The sequence below is a fragment of the Salvelinus alpinus genome, chromosome 3 (assembly GCF_045679555.1).
Source record: "Salvelinus alpinus chromosome 3, SLU_Salpinus.1, whole genome shotgun sequence".
Classification (NCBI taxonomy): domain Eukaryota; kingdom Metazoa; phylum Chordata; class Actinopteri; order Salmoniformes; family Salmonidae; genus Salvelinus; species Salvelinus alpinus.
The window spans coordinates 101,168,360-101,188,811 of NC_092088.1; the positions used below are offsets into that span (position 1 = coordinate 101,168,360).

Consider the following 20,452-nt stretch of genomic DNA (forward strand, 5'->3'; position numbering starts at 1 on the left):
CAGGATGAAGGTGGGACAACATCAATGAGTCCTGAGAGGAGAGCAAAGACAAAAGGCTTGATGACAGGACAGTAGGATGTGATCACAACATCCAGGACTAGAGAATGACCATTTGAGTTGATTCTGTTTCTGACCTCCACTGAGTTGATTCTGTTTCAGACCTCCACTGAGTTGATTCTGTTTCAGACCTCCACTGAGTTGATTCTGTTTCACACCTCCACTGAGTTGATTCTGTTTCAGACCTCCACTGAGTTGATTCTGTTTCAGACCTCCACTGAGTTGATTCTGTTTCAGACCTCCACTGAGTTGATTCTGTTTCACACCTCCACTGAGTTGATTCTGTTTCAGACCTCCACTGAGTTGATTCTGTTTCAGACCTCCACTGAGTTGATTCTGTTTCAGACCTCCACTGAGTTGATTCTGTTTCAGACCTCCACTGAGTTGATTCTGTTTCAGACCTCCACTGAGTTGATTCTGTTTCAGACCTCCACTGAGTTGATTCTGTTTCACACCTCCACTGAGTTGATTCTGTTTCTGACCTCCACTGAGTTGATTCTGTTTCAGACCTCCACTGAGTTGATTCTGTTTCAGACCTCCACTGAGTTGATTCTGTTTCAGACCTCCACTGAGTTGACCCACAAGGGTGCAGCGACCAGAGTGAACACTCGCATATCAACACTGTGCTGTTAGGTTTTCTAATAGAGCTAATGTACTGTGGAACAATGCCTAAGCATCCTTTAGGACACAGATACACAGAGACACGTTCCACTTCACTGACGATGGCCAACGTATCTTCAACAAAACCTGACGCAACTAGTATCACTTTGATCGCTCCTATGTAAATTCTTCATTCACCACTAGCGAGAGAGAGAGAGAGAGAACGAGAGAGAGAACGAGAAAGGGAAAAAAGAGGGAAAGTGATAGGGAAGAGGGGGGGAGAATGAGAGGGAGAGAGGGGAGAGAGGGAGGGAGAGGGGAGAGAGAGGGAGAATGAGAGGGAGACAGAATGAGAGAGAGGGAGAATGAGAGGGGAGAGAGAGGGAGAATGAGAGGGAGAATGAGAGGGGAGAGAGGGGAGAATGAGAGGGGAGAGAGGGAGAATGAGAGGGAGAATGAGAGGGGAGAGAGGGGAGAATGAGAGGGGAGAGAGGGAGAATGAGAGGGAGAATGAGAGGGAGCGGGAGGGAGAATGAGAGGGAGCGGGAGGGAGAGGGGAGAGAGGGAGAATGAGAGGGAGCGGGAGGGAGCGGGGAGAGAGGGAGAATGAGAGGGAGGGGGAGGGAGAGGGGAGAGAGGGAGAATGAGAGGGAGCGGGAGGGAGAGGGAGAATGAGAGGGGAGAGAGAGGGAGAATGAGAGGGGAGAGGGACAATGAGAGGGAGAGGGAGGGAGAGGGGAGAGAGAGGGGGGGAGAGGGGAGGGAGGGAGAATGAGAGGGAGGGAGGGAGAATGAGAGGGAGAGGGAGGGAGAATGAGAGGGAGAGGGAGGGAGAATGAGAGGGAGAGGGAGGGAGAATGAGGGGAGAGAGAGAATCAGAGGGAGAATGAGAGAGGAGAGAGGGAGAATGAGAGGGGAGAGAGAGGGAGAATGAGAGGGAGAATGAGAGGGGAGGGAGGTAGAATGAGAGGGAGAGGGAGGGAGAGCGGAGAGAGAGGGAGAATGAGGGGAGAGAGAGAATGAGAGGGAGAATGAGAGAGGAGAGAGGGAGAATGAGAGGGAGAATGAGAGGGAGAATGAGAGGGAGAATGAGAGGGAGAATGAGAGGGATAATGAGAGGGAGAGTGAGAGGGAGAATGGATAAATGTGAATCTAAGAGGATGCCTCTCAGCTCAGAAGAACAAGGTCAGTTAGAAGCAGTCAGTAACTGGGTCTCGGGACGGTTCAAATTGATCATTAAATAATGATAGACTGACTGCTTTAAATGCAATGACAGACAGCAGCTCACAGAGACAGAGGGCTGAGAGTTGAGGCTCACACACATGTCTCTAAGGAGAGACAGTCAGACTGTAGTTTGATTAAGGTATGGTTAGGCTGACCTCTCCATTCTACTGTAACTACTGGGACATCTGACCTCTCCATTCTACTGTAACTACTGGGACATCTGACCTCTCCATTCTACTGGGACATCTGACCTCTCCATTCTACTGTAACTACTGGGACATCTGACCTCTCCATTCTACTGTAACTACTGGGACATCTGACCTCTCCATTCTACTGTAACTACTGGGACATCTGACCTCTCCATTCTACTGTAACTACTGGGACATCTGACCTCTCCATTCTACTGGGACATCTGACCTCTCCATTCTACTGTAACTACTGGGACATCTGACCTCTCCATTCTACTGGGACATCTGACCTCTCCATTCTACTGTAACTACTGGGACATCTGACCTCTCCATTCTACTGTAACTACTGGGACATCTGACCTCTCCATTCTACTGTAACTACTGGTGACATCTGACCTCTCCATTCTACTGTAACTACTGGGACATCTGACCTCTCCATTCTACTGTAACTACTGGGACATCTGACCTCTCCATTCTACTGTAACTACAGGGACATCTGACCTCTCCATTCTACTGTAACTACTGGGACATCTGACCTCTCCATTCTACTGGGACATCTGACCTCTCCATTCTACTGTAACTACTGGGACATCTGACCTCTCCATTCTACTGGGACATCTGACCTCTCCATTCTACTGGGACATCTGACCTCTCCATTCTACTGGGACATCTGACCTCTCCATTCTACTGGGACATCTGACCTCTCCATTCTACTGTAACTACTGGGACATCTGACCTCTCCATTCTACTGGGACATCTGACCTCTCCATTCTACTGTAACTACTGGGACATCTGACCTCTCCATTCTACTGGGACATCTGACCTCTCCATTCTACTGTAACTACTGGGACATCTGAGCTCTCCATTCTACTGTAACTACTGGGACATCTGACCTCTCCATTCTACTGGGACATCTGACCTCTCCATTCTACTGTAACTACTGGGACATCTGACCTCTCCATTCTACTGTAACTACTGGGACATCTGACCTCTCTATTCTACTGTAACTACGGGGACATCTGACCTCTCCATTCTACTGGGACATCTGACCTCTCAATTCTACTGTAACTACTGGGACATCTGACCTCTCTATTCTACTGTAACTACTGGGACATCTGACCTCTCCATTCTACTGTAACTACTGGGACATCTGACCTCTCTATTCTACTGTAACTACTGGGACATCTGACCTCTCCATTCTACTGTAACTACTGGGACATCTGACCTCTCCATTCTACTGTAACTACTGGGACATCTGACCTCTCTATTCTACTGTAACTACTGGGACATCTGACCTCTCCATTCTACTGGGACATCTGACCTCTCCATTCTACTGTAACTACTGGGACATCTGACCTCTCTATTCTACTGTAACTACTGGGACATCTGACCTCTCCATTCTACTGGGACATCTGACCTCTCCATTCTACTGTAACTACTGGGACATCTGACCTCTCTATTCTACTGTAACTACTGGGACATCTGACCTCTCCATTCTACTGTAACCACTGGGACATCTGACCTCTCCATTCTACTGTAACTACTGGGACATCTGACCTCTCCATTCTACTGGGACATCTGACCTCTCCATTCTACTGTAACTACTGGGACATCTGACCTCTCCATTCTACTGTAACTACTGGGACATCTGACCTCTCCATTCTACTGTAACTACTGGGACATCTGACCTCTCCATTCTACTGGGACATCTGACCTCTCCATTCTACTGGGACATCTGACCTCTCCATTCTACTGGGACATCTGACCTTTCCATTCTACTGGGACATCTGACCTCTCCATTCTACTGGGACATCTGACCTCTCCATTCTACTGTAACTACTGGGACATCTGACCTCTCCATTCTACTGTAACTACTGGGACATCTGACCTCTCCATTCTACTGTAACTACTGGGACATCTGACCTCTCCATTCTACTGTAACTACTGGGACATCTGACCTCTCCATTCTACTGTAACTACTGGGACATCTGACCTCTCCATTCTACTGTAACTACTGGGACATCTGACCTCTCCATTCTACTGTAACTACTGGGACATCTGACCTCTCCATTCTACTGTAACTACTGGGACATCTGACCTCTCCATTCTACTGTAACTACTGGGACATCTGACCTCTCCATTCTACTGTAACTACTGGGACATCTGACCTCTCCATTCTACTGTAACTACTGGGACATCTGACCTCTCCATTCTACTGGGACATCTGACCTCTCCATTCTACTGTAACTACTGGGACATCTGACCTCTCCATTCTACTGTAACTACTGGGACATCTGACCTCTCCATTTTACTGTAACTACTGGGACATCTGACCTCTCCATTCTACTGGGACATCTGACCTCTCCATTCTACTGTAACTACAGGGACATCTGACCTCTCCATTCTACTGTAACTACTGGGACATCTGACCTCTCCATTCTACTGTAACTACAGGGACATCTGACCTCTCCATTCTACTGTAACTACTGGCGACATCTGACCTCTCCATTCTACTGTAACTACTGGGACATCTGACCTCTCCATTCTACTGTAACTACTGGGACATCTGACCTCTCCATTCTACTGTAACTACTGGGACATCTGACCTCTCCATTCTACTGTAACTACTGGGACATCTGACCTCTCCATTCTCCTGTAACCACTGGCAACATCTGACCTCTCCATTCTACTGTAACTACAGGGACATCTGACCTCTCCATTATACTGTAACTACAGGGACATCTGACCTCTCCATTCTACTGTAACTACAGGGACATCTGACCTCTCCATTATACTGTAACTACTGGGACATCTGACCTCTCCATTCTACTGGGACATCTGACCTTTCCATTCTACTGGGACATCTGACCTCTCCATTCTACTGGGACATCTGACCTCTCCATTCTACTGTAACTACTGGGACATCTGACCTCTCCATTCTACTGTAACTACTGGGACATCTGACCTCTCCATTCTACTGTAACTACTGGGACATCTGACCTCTCCATTCTACTGTAACTACTGGGACATCTGACCTCTCCATTCTACTGTAACTACTGGGACATCTGACCTCTCCATTCTACTGTAACTACTGGGACATCTGACCTCTCCATTCTACTGTAACTACTGGGACATCTGACCTCTCCATTCTACTGTAACTACTGGGACATCTGACCTCTCCATTCTACTGTAACTACTGGGACATCTGACCTCTCCATTCTACTGTAACTACTGGGACATCTGACCTCTCCATTCTACTGTAACTACTGGGACATCTGACCTCTCCATTCTACTGTAACTACTGGGACATCTGACCTCTCCATTCTACTGGGACATCTGACCTCTCCATTCTACTGGGACATCTGACCTCTCCATTCTACTGTAACTACTGGGCCATCTGACCTCTCCATTCTACTGTAACTACTGGGACATCTGACCTCTCCATTCTACTGTAACTACTGGGACATCTGACCTCTCCATTCTACTGGGACATCTGACCTCTCCATTCTACTGTAACTACTGGGACATCTGACCTCTCCATTCTACTGTAACTACTGGGACATCTGACCTCTCCATTTTACTGTAACTACTGGGACATCTGACCTCTCCATTCTACTGTAACTACGGGACATCTGACCTCTCCATTCTACTGTAACTACATGGCGACATCTGACCTCTCCATTCTACTGTAACTACTAGGCGACATCTGACCTCTCCATTATACTGTAACTACAGGGACATCTGACCTCTCCATTTTACTGTAACTACTGGGACATCTGACCTCTCCATTCTACTGGGACATCTGACCTCTCCATTCTACTGTAACTACAGGGACATCTGACCTCTCCATTCTACTGTAACTACTGGCGACATCTGACCTCTCCATTCTACTGTAACTACTGGGACATCTGACCTCTCCATTCTACTGTAACTACAGGGACATCTGACCTCTCCATTCTACTGTAACTACTGGCGACATCTGACCTCTCCATTCTACTGTAACTACAGGGACATCTGACCTCTCCATTATACTGTAACTACAGGGACATCTGACCTCTCCATTCTACTGTAACTACAGGGACATCTGACCTCTCCATTATACTGTAACTACAGGGACATCTGACCTCTCCATTCTACTGTAACTACTGGGACATCTGACCTCTCCATTCTACAGTAACTACAGGGACATCTGACCTCTCCATTCTACAGTAACTACTGGGACATCTGACCTCTCCATTCTAAAGTAACTACTGGGACATCTGACCTCTCCATTCTACTGTAACTACTGGGACATCTGACCTCTCCATTCTACAGTAACTACTGGGACATCTGACCTTTAACTACTGGGACATCTGACCTCTCCATTCTACAGTAACTACTGGGACATCTGACCTCTCCATTCTACAGTAACTACTGGGACATCTGACCTCTCCATTCTACAGTAACTACTGGGACATCTGACCTCTCCATTCTACTGTAACTACTGGGACATCTGACCTCTCCATTCTACAGTAACTACTGGGACATCTGACCTCTCCATTCTACTGTAACTACTGGGACATCTGACCTCTCCATTCTACTGGGACATCTGACCTCTCCATTCTACTGGGACATCTGACCTCTCCATTCTACTGTAACTACTGGGACATCTGACCTCTCCATTCTACTGTAACTACTGGGACATCTGACCTCTCCATTCTACTGTAACTACTGGGACATCTGACCTCTCCATTCTACTGTAACTTAAAATCCCATAATATTCCGTATCCCGGACTTCCGATCACATTTAGTAATACCAGTTCCAGTTGTCCTTGTGTTTGGTCTGCCAATCTCCAGTACATCCATTGTCAAATCACCCCAGCCTCATGTAAATGGATGAGTGCCTGTCGCGGCGGGCGAAGTGTCGTCCGGACGACAGCACCGTTACAGAATGACTTATCAGTGACTTAATTGTCTCAGAGTTCCAGCTGAGAGGATGATTGGCTCGGCCTCAGTATCACAGAACCAGTGTACCAAATGGAGCCCTGTTCCCTATATAGAGCACTACTTTAGACCACGGCCCTATAGGAGCCAATAGGACATAGTGTACCATTTGGGATGCTCAAAAGAGAATCCACTGATTAGATAACTCAGAGAACCTGCATGGGTATGGGGTTTAGGAACGCTGTCTGTATTAGGGGACAGATCTCACACACACACACACGGAACACACGCGGAACACACACACACGCGGAACACACACACACACACACACACACACGCACGCACGGGACACACACACACACGGAACACACACGCACGCACGGGACACACACACACGTACGGGACACACACACACACGGAACACACACACACGGAACACACACACACACACACACACACACGGAACACACACGGAACACACACACACACACACACGGAACACACACACACGGAACACACACACACGGAACACACACACACGGAACACACACACACACACACACACACACGGAACACACACACACTGAAATATGACATAGCCAGGCTAATAAAGCAGATGAAAGCAGTGAGGGAGATCAAGGGAACCTTTGGAGTGAATCTACATGAAGCTGTGTGAGTCTACGGATGAATCACTTACAACAAGGTTTCTATGGCTCTGTGGTGCTGTGGGCTCTGTGGTGCTGTGGGCTCTGTGGTGCTGTGGGCTCTGTGGTGCTGTGGGCTCTGTGGTGCTGTGGGCTCTGTGGTGCTGTGGGCTCTGTGGTGCTGTGGGCTCTGTGGTGCTGTGGGCTCTGTGATGCTGTGGGCTCTGTGATGCTGTGGGCTATGTGATGCTGTGGGCTCTGTGGTGCTGTGGGCTCTGTGGTGCTGTGGGCTCTGTGATGCTGTGGGCTCTGTGGTGCTGTGGGCTCTGTGGTGCTGTGGGCTCTGTGGTGCTGTGGGCTCTGTGGTGCTGTGGACTCTGTGGTGCTGTGGGCTCTGTGATGCTGTGGGCTCTGTGGTGCTGTGGGCTCTGTGGTGCTGTGGGCTCTGTGGTGCTGTGGGCTCTGTGGTGCTGTGGGCTCTGTGGTGCTGTGGGCTCTGTGGTGCTGTGGGCTCTGTGATGCTGAGGATTTGAAGTTGATGTTGCAGAGGGATAATTAGGGTTGCAGAATTCTATCAACTCTGTCAGAAGTTGCCAAGGTTTTTCTGAAATCCTAGTTGTCAGATTCCCGGACACAGGAGAGAAGGGAAGAAGTAGGAACATAGTTTTAGAAGTTCAGGAGGTTGGGTTGGGAGGTTTGAAGAAGAGTCACTTACAATGAGAGGAGAGTCTCTGCCCATGGAGATGACTGTTCTGTTGACTGTCCTCAGGAGCTTCTCCATGATGATCTGGACATGCCACTGAGTTGGACCCTGGTCACACAAGATGGAGGAGGGAGGGAGAGAGAGAGAGAGAGAGAGGGAGGGAGGGAGGGAGGGAGGGAGGGAGGGAGGGAGGGAGGGAGGGAGGGAGGGAGGGAGGGAGGGAGGGTGACAAGAGATTAGGTTGATATTTCACTGAGGAAATCTATACACACACAATGTTTTCAACAGTGTATGTTGATATTTATAAAACTGGCTAGTTTGGGGCCTGGATGCTAATTGGCTGAAACAGTAGTTCAACTGTGCGTATATCAGACGATATATAACGGGCATGATGCAAAAATGCTTGTTTTATGTCGGTAACCAGTTTATAACAGCAATAAAAAGTTCTTTGCACGACACAACGCGGAGTGCCTGGATACAGCCCTCAGCCGTGGTATACTGTGTCACAAACCCCCGAGGAACCTTATTGCTGTTATAAACTGGTTACCAAGGTGATTAGAGCAGGAAAAAAAGTAATGTTTTGTCAAACCAGTGGTATACGGTCGCCGTGGTATATCAGACTGTATACCGCGCTGTGTCTAAGAACAGTCCTTAGCCGTGGTATATTGGCCATATACCACACCCCCTCGTATCTTATTGTTTAAATATACCACAAACCCCTGAGATGCTTTATAAATGACTATGCAGTCATCGTTGCTGCTTTGCAAACATCCTTAACACAAATACTGACCTATATTATACCTTTATTTAACTAAAGGTAAAATAAGTTAAGTTAAGAACAGTTAAGAACAAATTCTTATTGACAATGACGGCCTACCGGGGAACAGTGGGGTTAACTGCCTTGTTCAGGGGCAGAAGGACAGATTTGTACCTTGTCAGCTCTGGGATTCGATCTAGCAACCTTTCGGTTACTAGTCCAACGCTCTAACCACTAGGCTACCTGCCTCTAACCACTAGGCTACCTGCCTCTAACCACTAGGCTACCTGCCTTTAACCACTAGGCTACCTGCCTCTAACCACTAGGCTACCTGCCTCTAACCACTAGGCTACATGCCTCTAACCACTAGGCTACGCTGCCTCTAACCACTAGGCTACGCTGCCTCTAACCACTAGGCTACGCTGCCTCTAACCACTAGGCTACCTGCCTCTAACCACTAGGCTACCTGCCTCTAACCACTAGGCTACCTGCCTCTAACCACTAGGCTATGCTGCCTCTAACCACTAGGCTACCTGCCTCTAACCACTAGGCTACCTGCCTCTAACCACTAGGTTACCTGCCTCTAACCACTAGGTTACCTGCCTCTAACCACTAGGCCACCTGCCTCTAAAGACTAGGCCACCTGCCTCTAAAGACTAGGCCACCTGCCTCTAAAGACTAGGCCACCTGCCTCTAACGACTAGGCCACCTGCCTCTAACCACTAGGCCACCTGCCTCTAAAGACTAGGCCACCTGCCTCTAAAGACTAGGCCACCTGCCTCTAACCACTAGGCTACCTGCCTCTAACCACTAGGCTACGCTGCCTCTAACCACTAGGCTACCTGCCTCTAACCACTAGGCTACCTGCCTCTAACCACTAGGCTACGCTGTTTCTAACCACTAGGCTACGCTGCCTCTAACCACTAGGCTACGCTGCCTCTAACCACTAGGCTACGCTGCCTCTAACCACTAGGCTACGCTGCCTCTAACCACTAGGCCACCTGCCTCTAACCACTAGGCCACCTGCCTCTAACCACTAGGCTACCTGCCTCTAACCACTAGGCTACCTGCCTCTAACCACTAGGCTACCTGCCTCTAACCACTAGGCTACCTGCCTCTAACCACTAGGCTACCTGCCTCTAACCACTAGGCTACCTGCCTCTAACCACTAGGCTACGCTGCCTCTAACCACTAGGCTACGCTGCCTCTAACCACTAGGCTATGCTGCCTCTAACCACTAGGCTACGCTGCCTCTAACCACTAGGCTACCTGCCTCTAACCACTAGGCTACCTGCCTCTAACCACTAGGCTACCTGCAGTACCCCCTCTAACCACTAGGCTACCTGCCTCTAACCACTAGGCTACGCTGCCGCCCCCCTCTAACCACTAGGCTACCTGCCTCTAACCACTAGGCCACCTGCCTCTAACCACTAGGCCACCTGCCTCTAACCACTAGGCCACCTGCCTCTAACCACTAGGCTACCTGCCTCTAACCACTAGGCTACCTGCCTCTAACCACTAGGCTACCTGCCTCTAACCACTAGGCTACCTGCCTCTAACCACGAGGCTACCTGCCTCTAACCACTAGGCTACCTGCCTCTAACCACTAGGCTACCTGCCTCTAACCACTAGGCTACCTGCCTCTAACCACTAGGCTACCTGCCTCTAACCACGAGGCTACCTGCCTCTAACCACTAGGCTACCTGCCTCTAACCACTAGGCTACCTGCCTCTAACCACTAGGCTACGCTGCCTCTAACCACTAGGCTACGCTGCCTCTAACCACTAGGCTACGCTGCCTCTAACCACTAGGCTACCTGCCTCTAACCACTAGGCTACCTGCCTCTAACCACTAGGCTACCTGCCTCTAACCACTAGGCTACCTGCCTCTAACCACTAGGTTACCTGCCTCTAACCACTAGGCTACCTGCCTCTAACCACTAGGCCACCTGCCTCTAAAGACTAGGCCACCTGCCTCTAAAGACTAGGCCACCTGCCTCTAACCACTAGGCTACCTGCCTCTAACCACTAGGCCACCTGCCTCTAACGACTAGGCCACCTGCCTCTAACCACTAGGCTACCTGCCTCTAACCACTAGGCTACCTGCCTCTAACCACTAGGCTACGCTGCCTCTAACCACTAGGCTACCTGCCTCTAACCACTAGGCTACCTGCCTCTAACCACTAGGCTACCTGCCTCTAACCACTAGGCTACCTGCCTCTAACCACTAGGTTACCTGCCTCTAACCACTAGGCTACGCTGCCTCTAACCACTAGGCTACCTGCCTCTAACCACTAGGCTACCTGCCTCTAACCACTAGGCTACCTGCCTCTAACCACTAGGCTACCTGCCTCTAACCACTAGGCTACCTGCAGTACCCCCTCTAACCACTAGGCTACCTGCCTCTAACCACTAGACTACGCTGCCGCCCCCCTCTAACCACTAGGCTACCTGCAGTACCCCCTCTAACCACTAGGCTACCTGCCTCTAACCACTAGGCTACCTGCAGTACCCCCTCTAACCACTAGGCTACCTGCCTCTAACCACTAGGCTCCCTGCAGTACCCCCTCTAACCACTAGGCTACCTGCCTCTAACCACTAGGCTACCTGCAGTACCCCCTCTAACCACTAGGCTACCTGCCGCCCCCCTCTAACCACTAGGCTACCTGCCGCCCCCCTCTAACCACTAGGCTACCTGCCTCTAACCACTAGGCTACCTGCAGTACCCCCTCTAACCACTAGGCTACCTGCAGTACCCCCTCTAACCACTAGGCTACCTGCCGCCCCCTCTAACCACTAGGCTACCTGCAGTACCCCCTCAAACCACTAGGCTACCTGCAGTACCCCCTCTAACCACTAGGCTACCTGCAGTACCCCCTCTAACCACTAGGCTACCTGCCTCTAACCACTAGGCTACCTGCAGTACCCCCTCTAACCACTAGGCTACCTGCAGTACCCCCTCTAACCACTAGGCTACCTGCAGTACCCCCTCTAACCACTAGGCTACCTGCAGTACCCCCTCTAACCACTAGGCTACCTGCAGTACCCCCTCTAACCACTAGGCTACCTGCAGTACCCCCTCTAACCACTAGGCTACCTGCAGTACCCCCTCTAACCACTAGGCTACGCTGCCGCCCCCCTCTAACCACAAGGCTACCTGCAGTACCCCCTCTAACCACAAGGCTACCTGCAGTACCCCCTCTAACCACTAGGCTACCTGCCTCTAACCACTAGGCTACGCTGCCGCCCCCCTCTAACCACAAGGCTACCTGCAGTACCCCCTCTAACCACTAGGCTACCTGCCTCTAACCACTAGGCTACGCTGCCGCCCCCCTCTAACCACAAGGCTACCTGCAGTACCCCCTCTAACCACTAGGCTACCTGCCTCTAACCACTAGGCTACGCTGCCGCCCCCCTCTAACCACTAGGCTACCTGCCTCTAACCACTAGGCTACGCTGCCGCCCCCCTCTAACCACTAGGCTACCTGCAGTACCCCCTCTAACCACTAGGCTACCTGCAGTACCCCCTCTAACCACTAGGCTACCTGCAGTACCCCCTCTAACCACTAGGCTACCTGCAGTACCTCCTCTAACCACTAGGCTACCTGCCGCCCCCATGTTGATGTGTTCTTGGGGTTGTTGTCCTGATGGAAGATCTACTTGGGGCCCATTTTCAGGCAACCATGTTTTTGGCTAAAATGTCCGGGTACTTGGTAAAGTAGCCACTGTGACATTACAGACCAATCAAATATAATCTCTTGGCATTTCCAACCCCCTTCATTATCTCAGCCAATCATGGCTTACCAGGAGGAAGAAGGGCACAGCGAGCAGGGGGTTCTGGGATGTCTGTGTACGAATCCCATCTAATACAGCTGCACGGCAGCTACCGCTTCCACTGCCCCAAAACCTTCAATAATTCACAGTGCTATATTCACACACACACACACACACACACACACACACACACACACACACACACACACACACACACACACACACACACACACACACACACACACACACACACACACACACACACACACACACACACACACACACACACACACACACACACACACACGGTAACGCATCACTCCATCTCCAATCTTTAAAAGGTAGTATCTGATCTCTCCTCTCAATGCGTCAGGTATGACGCATGACATTACACAATCCCAACAGGGCTCTCTCTCTCTCTCTCCTGTTTCTATACCATCTCTGACGTCACTCTGCCTTTTGATTTCAGCACCTCTCTATTGCGTTACTAACACAACAACTAATGGAGTCCTGGGCTGAATTCATATCACATGGAGTGTAAGAATGAGTGCAGGGAACGGTTGGGGGGAATGATATTGAGTGATGGTTCTCTCTGTATTGAATTATGGGAGCTCCTGCCAATGAAACAACTACATTATTGAAGGAAAGGTCCATGAAATAATCATTTGTTTCTGATATGGAATGGGATTACAGCAATTATATCAGAAACTCTGTAGTGCAGGGCATTAATACACACCAGACATCCATCTAGCAGTCCCACAGCTGCATTTCACTATCACGTTATATTTACTGGAGTGGATGGTGGAGAGTGGACTGAGAGATTATCAATATTATATTTAGTAGAGTGGACTAAGAGATTATCAATGTTAATTTAGTAGAGTGGACTAAGAGATTATCAATATTATATTTAGTAGAGTGGACTAAGATATTATCAATATTATATTTAGTAGAGTGGACTAACAGGAGATCAATATTATATTTAGTAGAGTGGACTAAGAGATTATCATTGTTAATTTAGTAGAGTGGACTAAGAGATTATCAATGTTATATTTAGTAGAGTGGACTAAGAGATTATCATTGTTAATTTAGTAGAGTGGACTAAGAGATTATCAATGTTATATTTAGTAGAGTGGACTAAGAGATTATCAATGTTATATTTAGTAGAGTGGACTAAGAGATTATCAATGTTATATTTAGTAGAGTGGACTAAGAGATTATCATTGTTAATTTAGTAGAGTGGACTAAGAGATTATCAATGTTATATTTAGTAGAGTGGACTAAGAGATTATCAATATTATATTTAGTAGAGTGGACTAAGAGATTATCAATATTATATTTAGTAGAGTGGACTAACAGGAGATCAATATTATATTTAGTAGAGTGGACTAAGAGATTATCATTGTTAATTTAGTAGAGTGGACTAAGAGATTATCAATGTTATATTTAGTAGAGTGGACTAAGAGATTATCAATGTTATATTTAGTAGAGTGCACTAAGAGATTATCATTGTTAATTTAGTAGAGTGGACTAAGAGATTATCAATGTTATATTTAGTAGAGTGGACTAAGAGATTATCAATGTTATATTTAGTAGAGTGGACTAAGAGATTATCAATGTTATATTTAGTAGAGTGGACAGAGAGATTATCAATGTTATATTTAGTAGAGTGGACTAAGAGATTATCAATATTATATTTAGTAGAGTGGACAGAGAGATTATCAATATTATATTTAGTAGAGTGGACTAAGAGATTATCAATGTTATATTTAGTAGAGTGGACGAAGAGATTATCAATATTATATTTAGTAGAGTGGACTAAGAGATTATCATTGTTATATTTAGTAGAGTGGACTAAGAGATTATCAATGTTAATTTAGTAGAGTGGACTAAGAGATTATCAATATTATATTTAGTAGAGTGGACAGAGAGATTATCAATATTATATTTAGTAGAGTGGACGAAGAGATTATCAATATTATATTTAGTAGAGTGGACTAAGAGATTATCATTGTTATATTTAGTAGAGTGGACTAAGAGATTATCAATGTTATATTTAGTAGAGTGGACTAAGAGATTATCAATGTTATATTTAGTAGAGTGGACAGAGAGATTATCAATGTTATATTTAGTAGAGTGGACAGAGAGATTATCAATGTTATATTTAGTAGAGTGGACAGAGAGATTATCAATGTTATATTTAGTAGAGTGGACAGAGAGATTATCAATGTTATATTTAGTAGAGTGGACTAAGAGATTATCATTGTTATATTTAGTAGAGTGGACAGAGAGATTATCAATATTATATTTAGTAGAGTGGACTAAGAGATTATCAATGTTATATTTAGTAGAGTGGACGAAGAGATTATCAATATTATATTTAGTAGAGTGGACTAAGAGATTATCATTGTTATATTTAGTAGAGTGGACTAAGAGATTATCAATGTTAATTTAGTAGAGTGGACTAAGAGATTATCAATATTATATTTAGTAGAGTGGACAGAGAGATTATCAATATTATATTTAGTAGAGTGGACGAAGAGATTATCAATATTATATTTAGTAGAGTGGACTAAGAGATTATCATTGTTATATTTAGTAGAGTGGACTAAGAGATTATCAATGTTATATTTAGTAGAGTGGACTAAGAGATTATCAATGTTATATTTAGTAGAGTGGACTAAGAGATTATCAATATTATATTTAGTAGAGTGGACTAAGAGATTATCATTGTTAATTTAGTAGAGTGGACTAAGAGATTATCAATGTTATATTTAGTAGAGTGGACTAAGAGATTATCAATATTATATTTAGTAGAGTGTACTAAGAGATTATCAATATTATATTTAGTAGAGTGGACTAACAGGAGATCAATATTATATTTAGTAGAGTGGACTAAGAGATTATCATTGTTAATTTAGTAGAGTGGACTAAGAGATTATCATTGTTATATTTAGTAGAGTGGACTAAGAGATTATCAATGTTATATTTAGTAGAGTGGACTAAGAGATTATCAATATTATATTTAGTAGAGTGGACTAAGAGATTATCAATGTTATATTTAGTAGAGTGGACTAAGAGATTATCAATGTTATATTTAGTAGAGTGGACTAAGAGATTATCAATGTTATATTTAGTAGAGTGGACTAAGAGATTATCAATGTTATATTTAGTAGAGTGGACTAAGAGATTATCAATGTTATATTTAGTAGAGTGGACTAAGAGATTATCAATGTTATATTTAGTAGAGTGGACTAAGAGATTATCAATGTTATATTTAGTAGAGTGGACTAAGAGATTATCAATGTTATATTTAGTAGAGTGGACTAAGAGATTATCATTGTTAATTTAGTAGAGTGGACTAAGAGATTATCAATGTTATATTTAGTAGAGTGGACTAAGAGATTATCAATGTTATATTTAGTAGAGTGGACTAAGAGATTATCAATGTTATATTTAGTAGAGTGGACTAAGAGATTATCAATGTTATATTTAGTAGAGTGGACTAAGAGATTATCATTGTTAATTTAGTAGAGTGGACTAAGAGATTATCAATGTTATATTTAGTAGAGTGGACTAAGAGATTATCAATGTTATATTTAGTAGAGTGGACTAAGAGATTATCAATGTTATATTTAGTAGAGTGGACTAAGAGATTATCAATGTTATATTTAGTAGAGTGGACTAAGAGATTATCAATGTTATATTTAGTAGAGTGGACTAAGAGATTATCAATGTTATATTTAGTAGAGTGGACTAAGAGATTATCAATGTTATATTTAGTAGAGTGGACTAAGAGATTATCAATGTTATATTTAGTAGAGTGGACTAAGAGATTATCATTGTTAATTTAGTAGAGTGGACTAAGAGATTATCAATGTTATATTTAGTAGAGTGGACTAAGAGATTATCAATGTTATATTTAGTAGAGTGGACTAAGAGATTATCAATGTTATATTTAGTAGAGTGGACTAAGAGATTATCAATGTTATATTTAGTAGAGTGGACTAAGAGATTATCATTGTTAATTTAGTAGAGTGGACTAAGAGATTATCAATGTTATATTTAGTAGAGTGGACTAAGAGATTATCAATGTTATATTTAGTAGAGTGGACTAAGAGATTATCAATGTTATATTTAGTAGAGTGGACTAAGAGATTATCAATGTTATATTTAGTAGAGTGGACTAAGAGATTATCAATGTTATATTTAGTAGAGTGGACTAAGAGATTATCAATGTTATATTTAGTAGAGTGGACTAAGAGATTATCAATGTTATATTTAGTAGAGTGGACTAAGAGATTATCAATGTTATATTTAGTAGAGTGGACTAAGAGATTATCAATGTTATATTTAGTAGAGTGGACTAAGAGATTATCAATGTTATATTTAGTAGAGTGGACTAAGAGATTATCAATGTTATATTTAGTAGAGTGGACTAAGAGATTATCAATATTATATTTAGTAGAGTGGACTAAGAGATTATCAATATTATATTTAGTAGAGTGGACTAAGAGATTATCAATGTTATATTTAGTAGAGTGGACTAAGAGATTATCAATGTTATATTTAGTAGAGTGGACTAAGAGATTATCAATGTTATATTTAGTAGAGTGGACTAAGAGATTATCAATGTTATATTTAGTAGAGTGGACTAAGAGATTATCAATGTTATATTTAGTAGAGTGGACTAAGAGATTATCAATGTTATATTTAGTAGAGTGGACTAAGAGATTATCAATGTTATATTTAGTAGAGTGGACTAAGAGATTATCAATGTTATATTTAGTAGAGTGGACTAAGAGATTATCAATATTATATTTAGTAGAGTGGACTAAGAGATTATCAATGTTATATTTAGTAGAGTGGACTAAGAGATTATCAATGTTATATTTAGTAGAGTGGACTAAGAGATTATCAATGTTATATTTAGTAGAGTGGACTAAGAGAGTATCAATGTTATATTTAGTAGAGTGGACTAAGAGATTATCAATGTTATATTTAGTAGAGTGGACTAAGAGATTATCAATGTTATATTTAGTAGAGTGGACTAAGAGATTATCAATGATATATTTAGTAGAGTGGACTAAGAGATTATCAATGTTATATTTAGTAGAGTGGACTAAGAGATTATCAATGTTATATTTAGTAGAGTGGACTAAGAGATTATCATTGTTAATTTAGTAGAGTGGACTAAGAGATTATCAATGTTATATTTAGTAGAGTGGACTAAGAGATTATCAATGTTATATTTAGTAGAGTGGACTAAGAGATTATCAATGTTATATTTAGTAGAGTGGACTAAGAGATTATCAATGTTATATTTAGTAGAGTGGACTAAGAGATTATCATTGTTAATTTAGTAGAGTGGACTAAGAGATTATCAATGTTATATTTAGTAGAGTGGACTAAGAGATTATCAATGTTATATTTAGTAGAGTGGACTAAGAGATTATCAATGTTATATTTAGTAGAGTGGACTAAGAGATTATCAATGTTATATTTAGTAGAGTGGACTAAGAGATTATCAATGTTATATTTAGTAGAGTGGACTGAGAGATTATCAATGTTATATTTAGTAGAGTGGACAGAGAGATTATCAATGTTATATTTAGTAGAGTGGACTAAGAGATTATCAATGTTATATTTAGTAGAGTGGACGAAGAGATTATCAATGTTATATTTAGTAGAGTGGACTAAGAGATTATCAATGTTATATTTAGTAGAGTGGACTAAGAGATTATCAATGTTATATTTAGTAGAGTGGACTAAGAGATTATCAATGTTATATTTAGTAGAGTGGACTAAGAGATTATCAATGTTATATTTAGTAGAGTGGACTAAGAGATTATCAATGTTATATTTAGTAGAGTGGACTAAGAGATTATCAATGTTATATTTAGTAGAGTGGACTAAGAGATTATCAATGTTATATTTAGTAGAGTGGACAGAGAGATTATCAATGTTATATTTAGTAGAGTGGACTAAGAGATTATCAATGTTATATTTAGTAGAGTGGACGAAGAGATTATCAATGTTATATTTAGTAGAGTGGACTAAGAGATTATCAATGTTATATTTAGTAGAGTGGACTAAGAGATTATCAATGTTATATTTAGTAGAGTGGACTAAGAGATTATCAATGTTATATTTAGTAGAGTGGACTAAGAGATTATCAATGTTATATTTAGTAGAGTGGACTAAGAGATTATCAATGTTATATTTAGTAGAGTGGACTAAGAGATTATCAATGTTATATTTAGTAGAGTGGACTAAGAGATTATCAATGTTATATTTAGTAGAGTGGACTAAGAGATTATCAATGTTATATTTAGTAGAGTGGACTAAGAGATTATCAATGTTATATTTAGTAGAGTGGACTAAGAGATTATCAATGTTATATTTAGTAGAGTGGACTAAGAGATTATCAATGTTATATTTAGTAGAGTGGACTAAGATATTATCAATGTTATATTTAGTAGAGTGGACTAAGAGATTATCAATGTTATATTTAGTAGAGTGGACAGAGAGATTATCAATGTTATATTTAGTAGAGTGGACTAAGAGATTATCAATGTTATATTTAGTAGAGTGGACTAAGAGATTATCAATGTTATATTTAGTAGAGTGGACTAAGAGATTATCAATGTTATATTTAGTAGAGTGGACTAAGAGATTATCAATGTTATATTTAGTAGAGTGGACTAAGAGATTATCAATGTTATATTTAGTAGAGTGGACTAAGAGATTATCAATGTTATATTTAGTAGAGTGGACTAAGAGATTATCATTGTTAATTTAGTAGAGTGGACTAAGAGATTATCATTGTTAATTTAGTAGAGTGGACTAATAGATTATCAATGTTATATTTAGTAGAGTGGACTAAGAGATTATCAATGTTATATTTAGTAGAGTGGACTAAGAGATTATCAATGTTATATTTAGTAGAGTGGACTAAGAGATTATCATGGTTAATTTAGTAGAGTGGACTAAGAGATTATCAATGTTATATTTAGTAGAGTGGACTAAGAGATTATCAATGTTATATTTAGTAGAGTGGACTAAGAGATTATCAATGTTATATTTAGTAGAGTGGACTAAGAGATTATCAATGTTATATTTAGTAGAGTGGACTAAGAGATTATCAATGTTATATTTAGTAGAGTGGACTAAGAGATTATCAATGTTATATTTAGTAGAGTGGACAGAGAGATTATCAATGTTATATTTAGTAGAGTGGACTAAGAGATTATCAATGTTATATTTAGTAGAGTGGACGAAGAGATTATCAATGTTATATTTAGTAGAGTGGACTAAGAGATTATCAATGTTATATTTAGTAGAGTGGACGAAGAGATTATCAATGTTATATTTAGTAGAGTGGACTAAGAGATTATCAATATTATATTTAGTAGAGTGGACTAAGAGATTATCAATATTATATTTAGTAGAGTGGACAGAGAGATTATCAATGTTATATTTAGTAGAGTGGACTAAGAGATTATCAATGTTATATTTAGTAGAGTGGACAGAGAGATTATCAATGTTATATTTAGTAGAGTGGACTAAGAGATTATCAATGTTAT

General features: G+C 42.6%; 1 protein-coding gene across 1 annotated transcript in view; it reads right to left on the minus strand.

Moving 5' to 3' along the window:
• Positions 1–20,452, minus strand: part of dock1 (dedicator of cytokinesis 1) — an 800,130-nt gene that overhangs the window by 403,998 nt on the left and 375,680 nt on the right. The window contains exon 27 of the mRNA XM_071394671.1: positions 8,352–8,447. Within this exon, the coding sequence (XP_071250772.1) occupies positions 8,352–8,447 (96 nt within the window). The remainder of the gene's footprint in view (positions 1–8,351; positions 8,448–20,452) is intronic.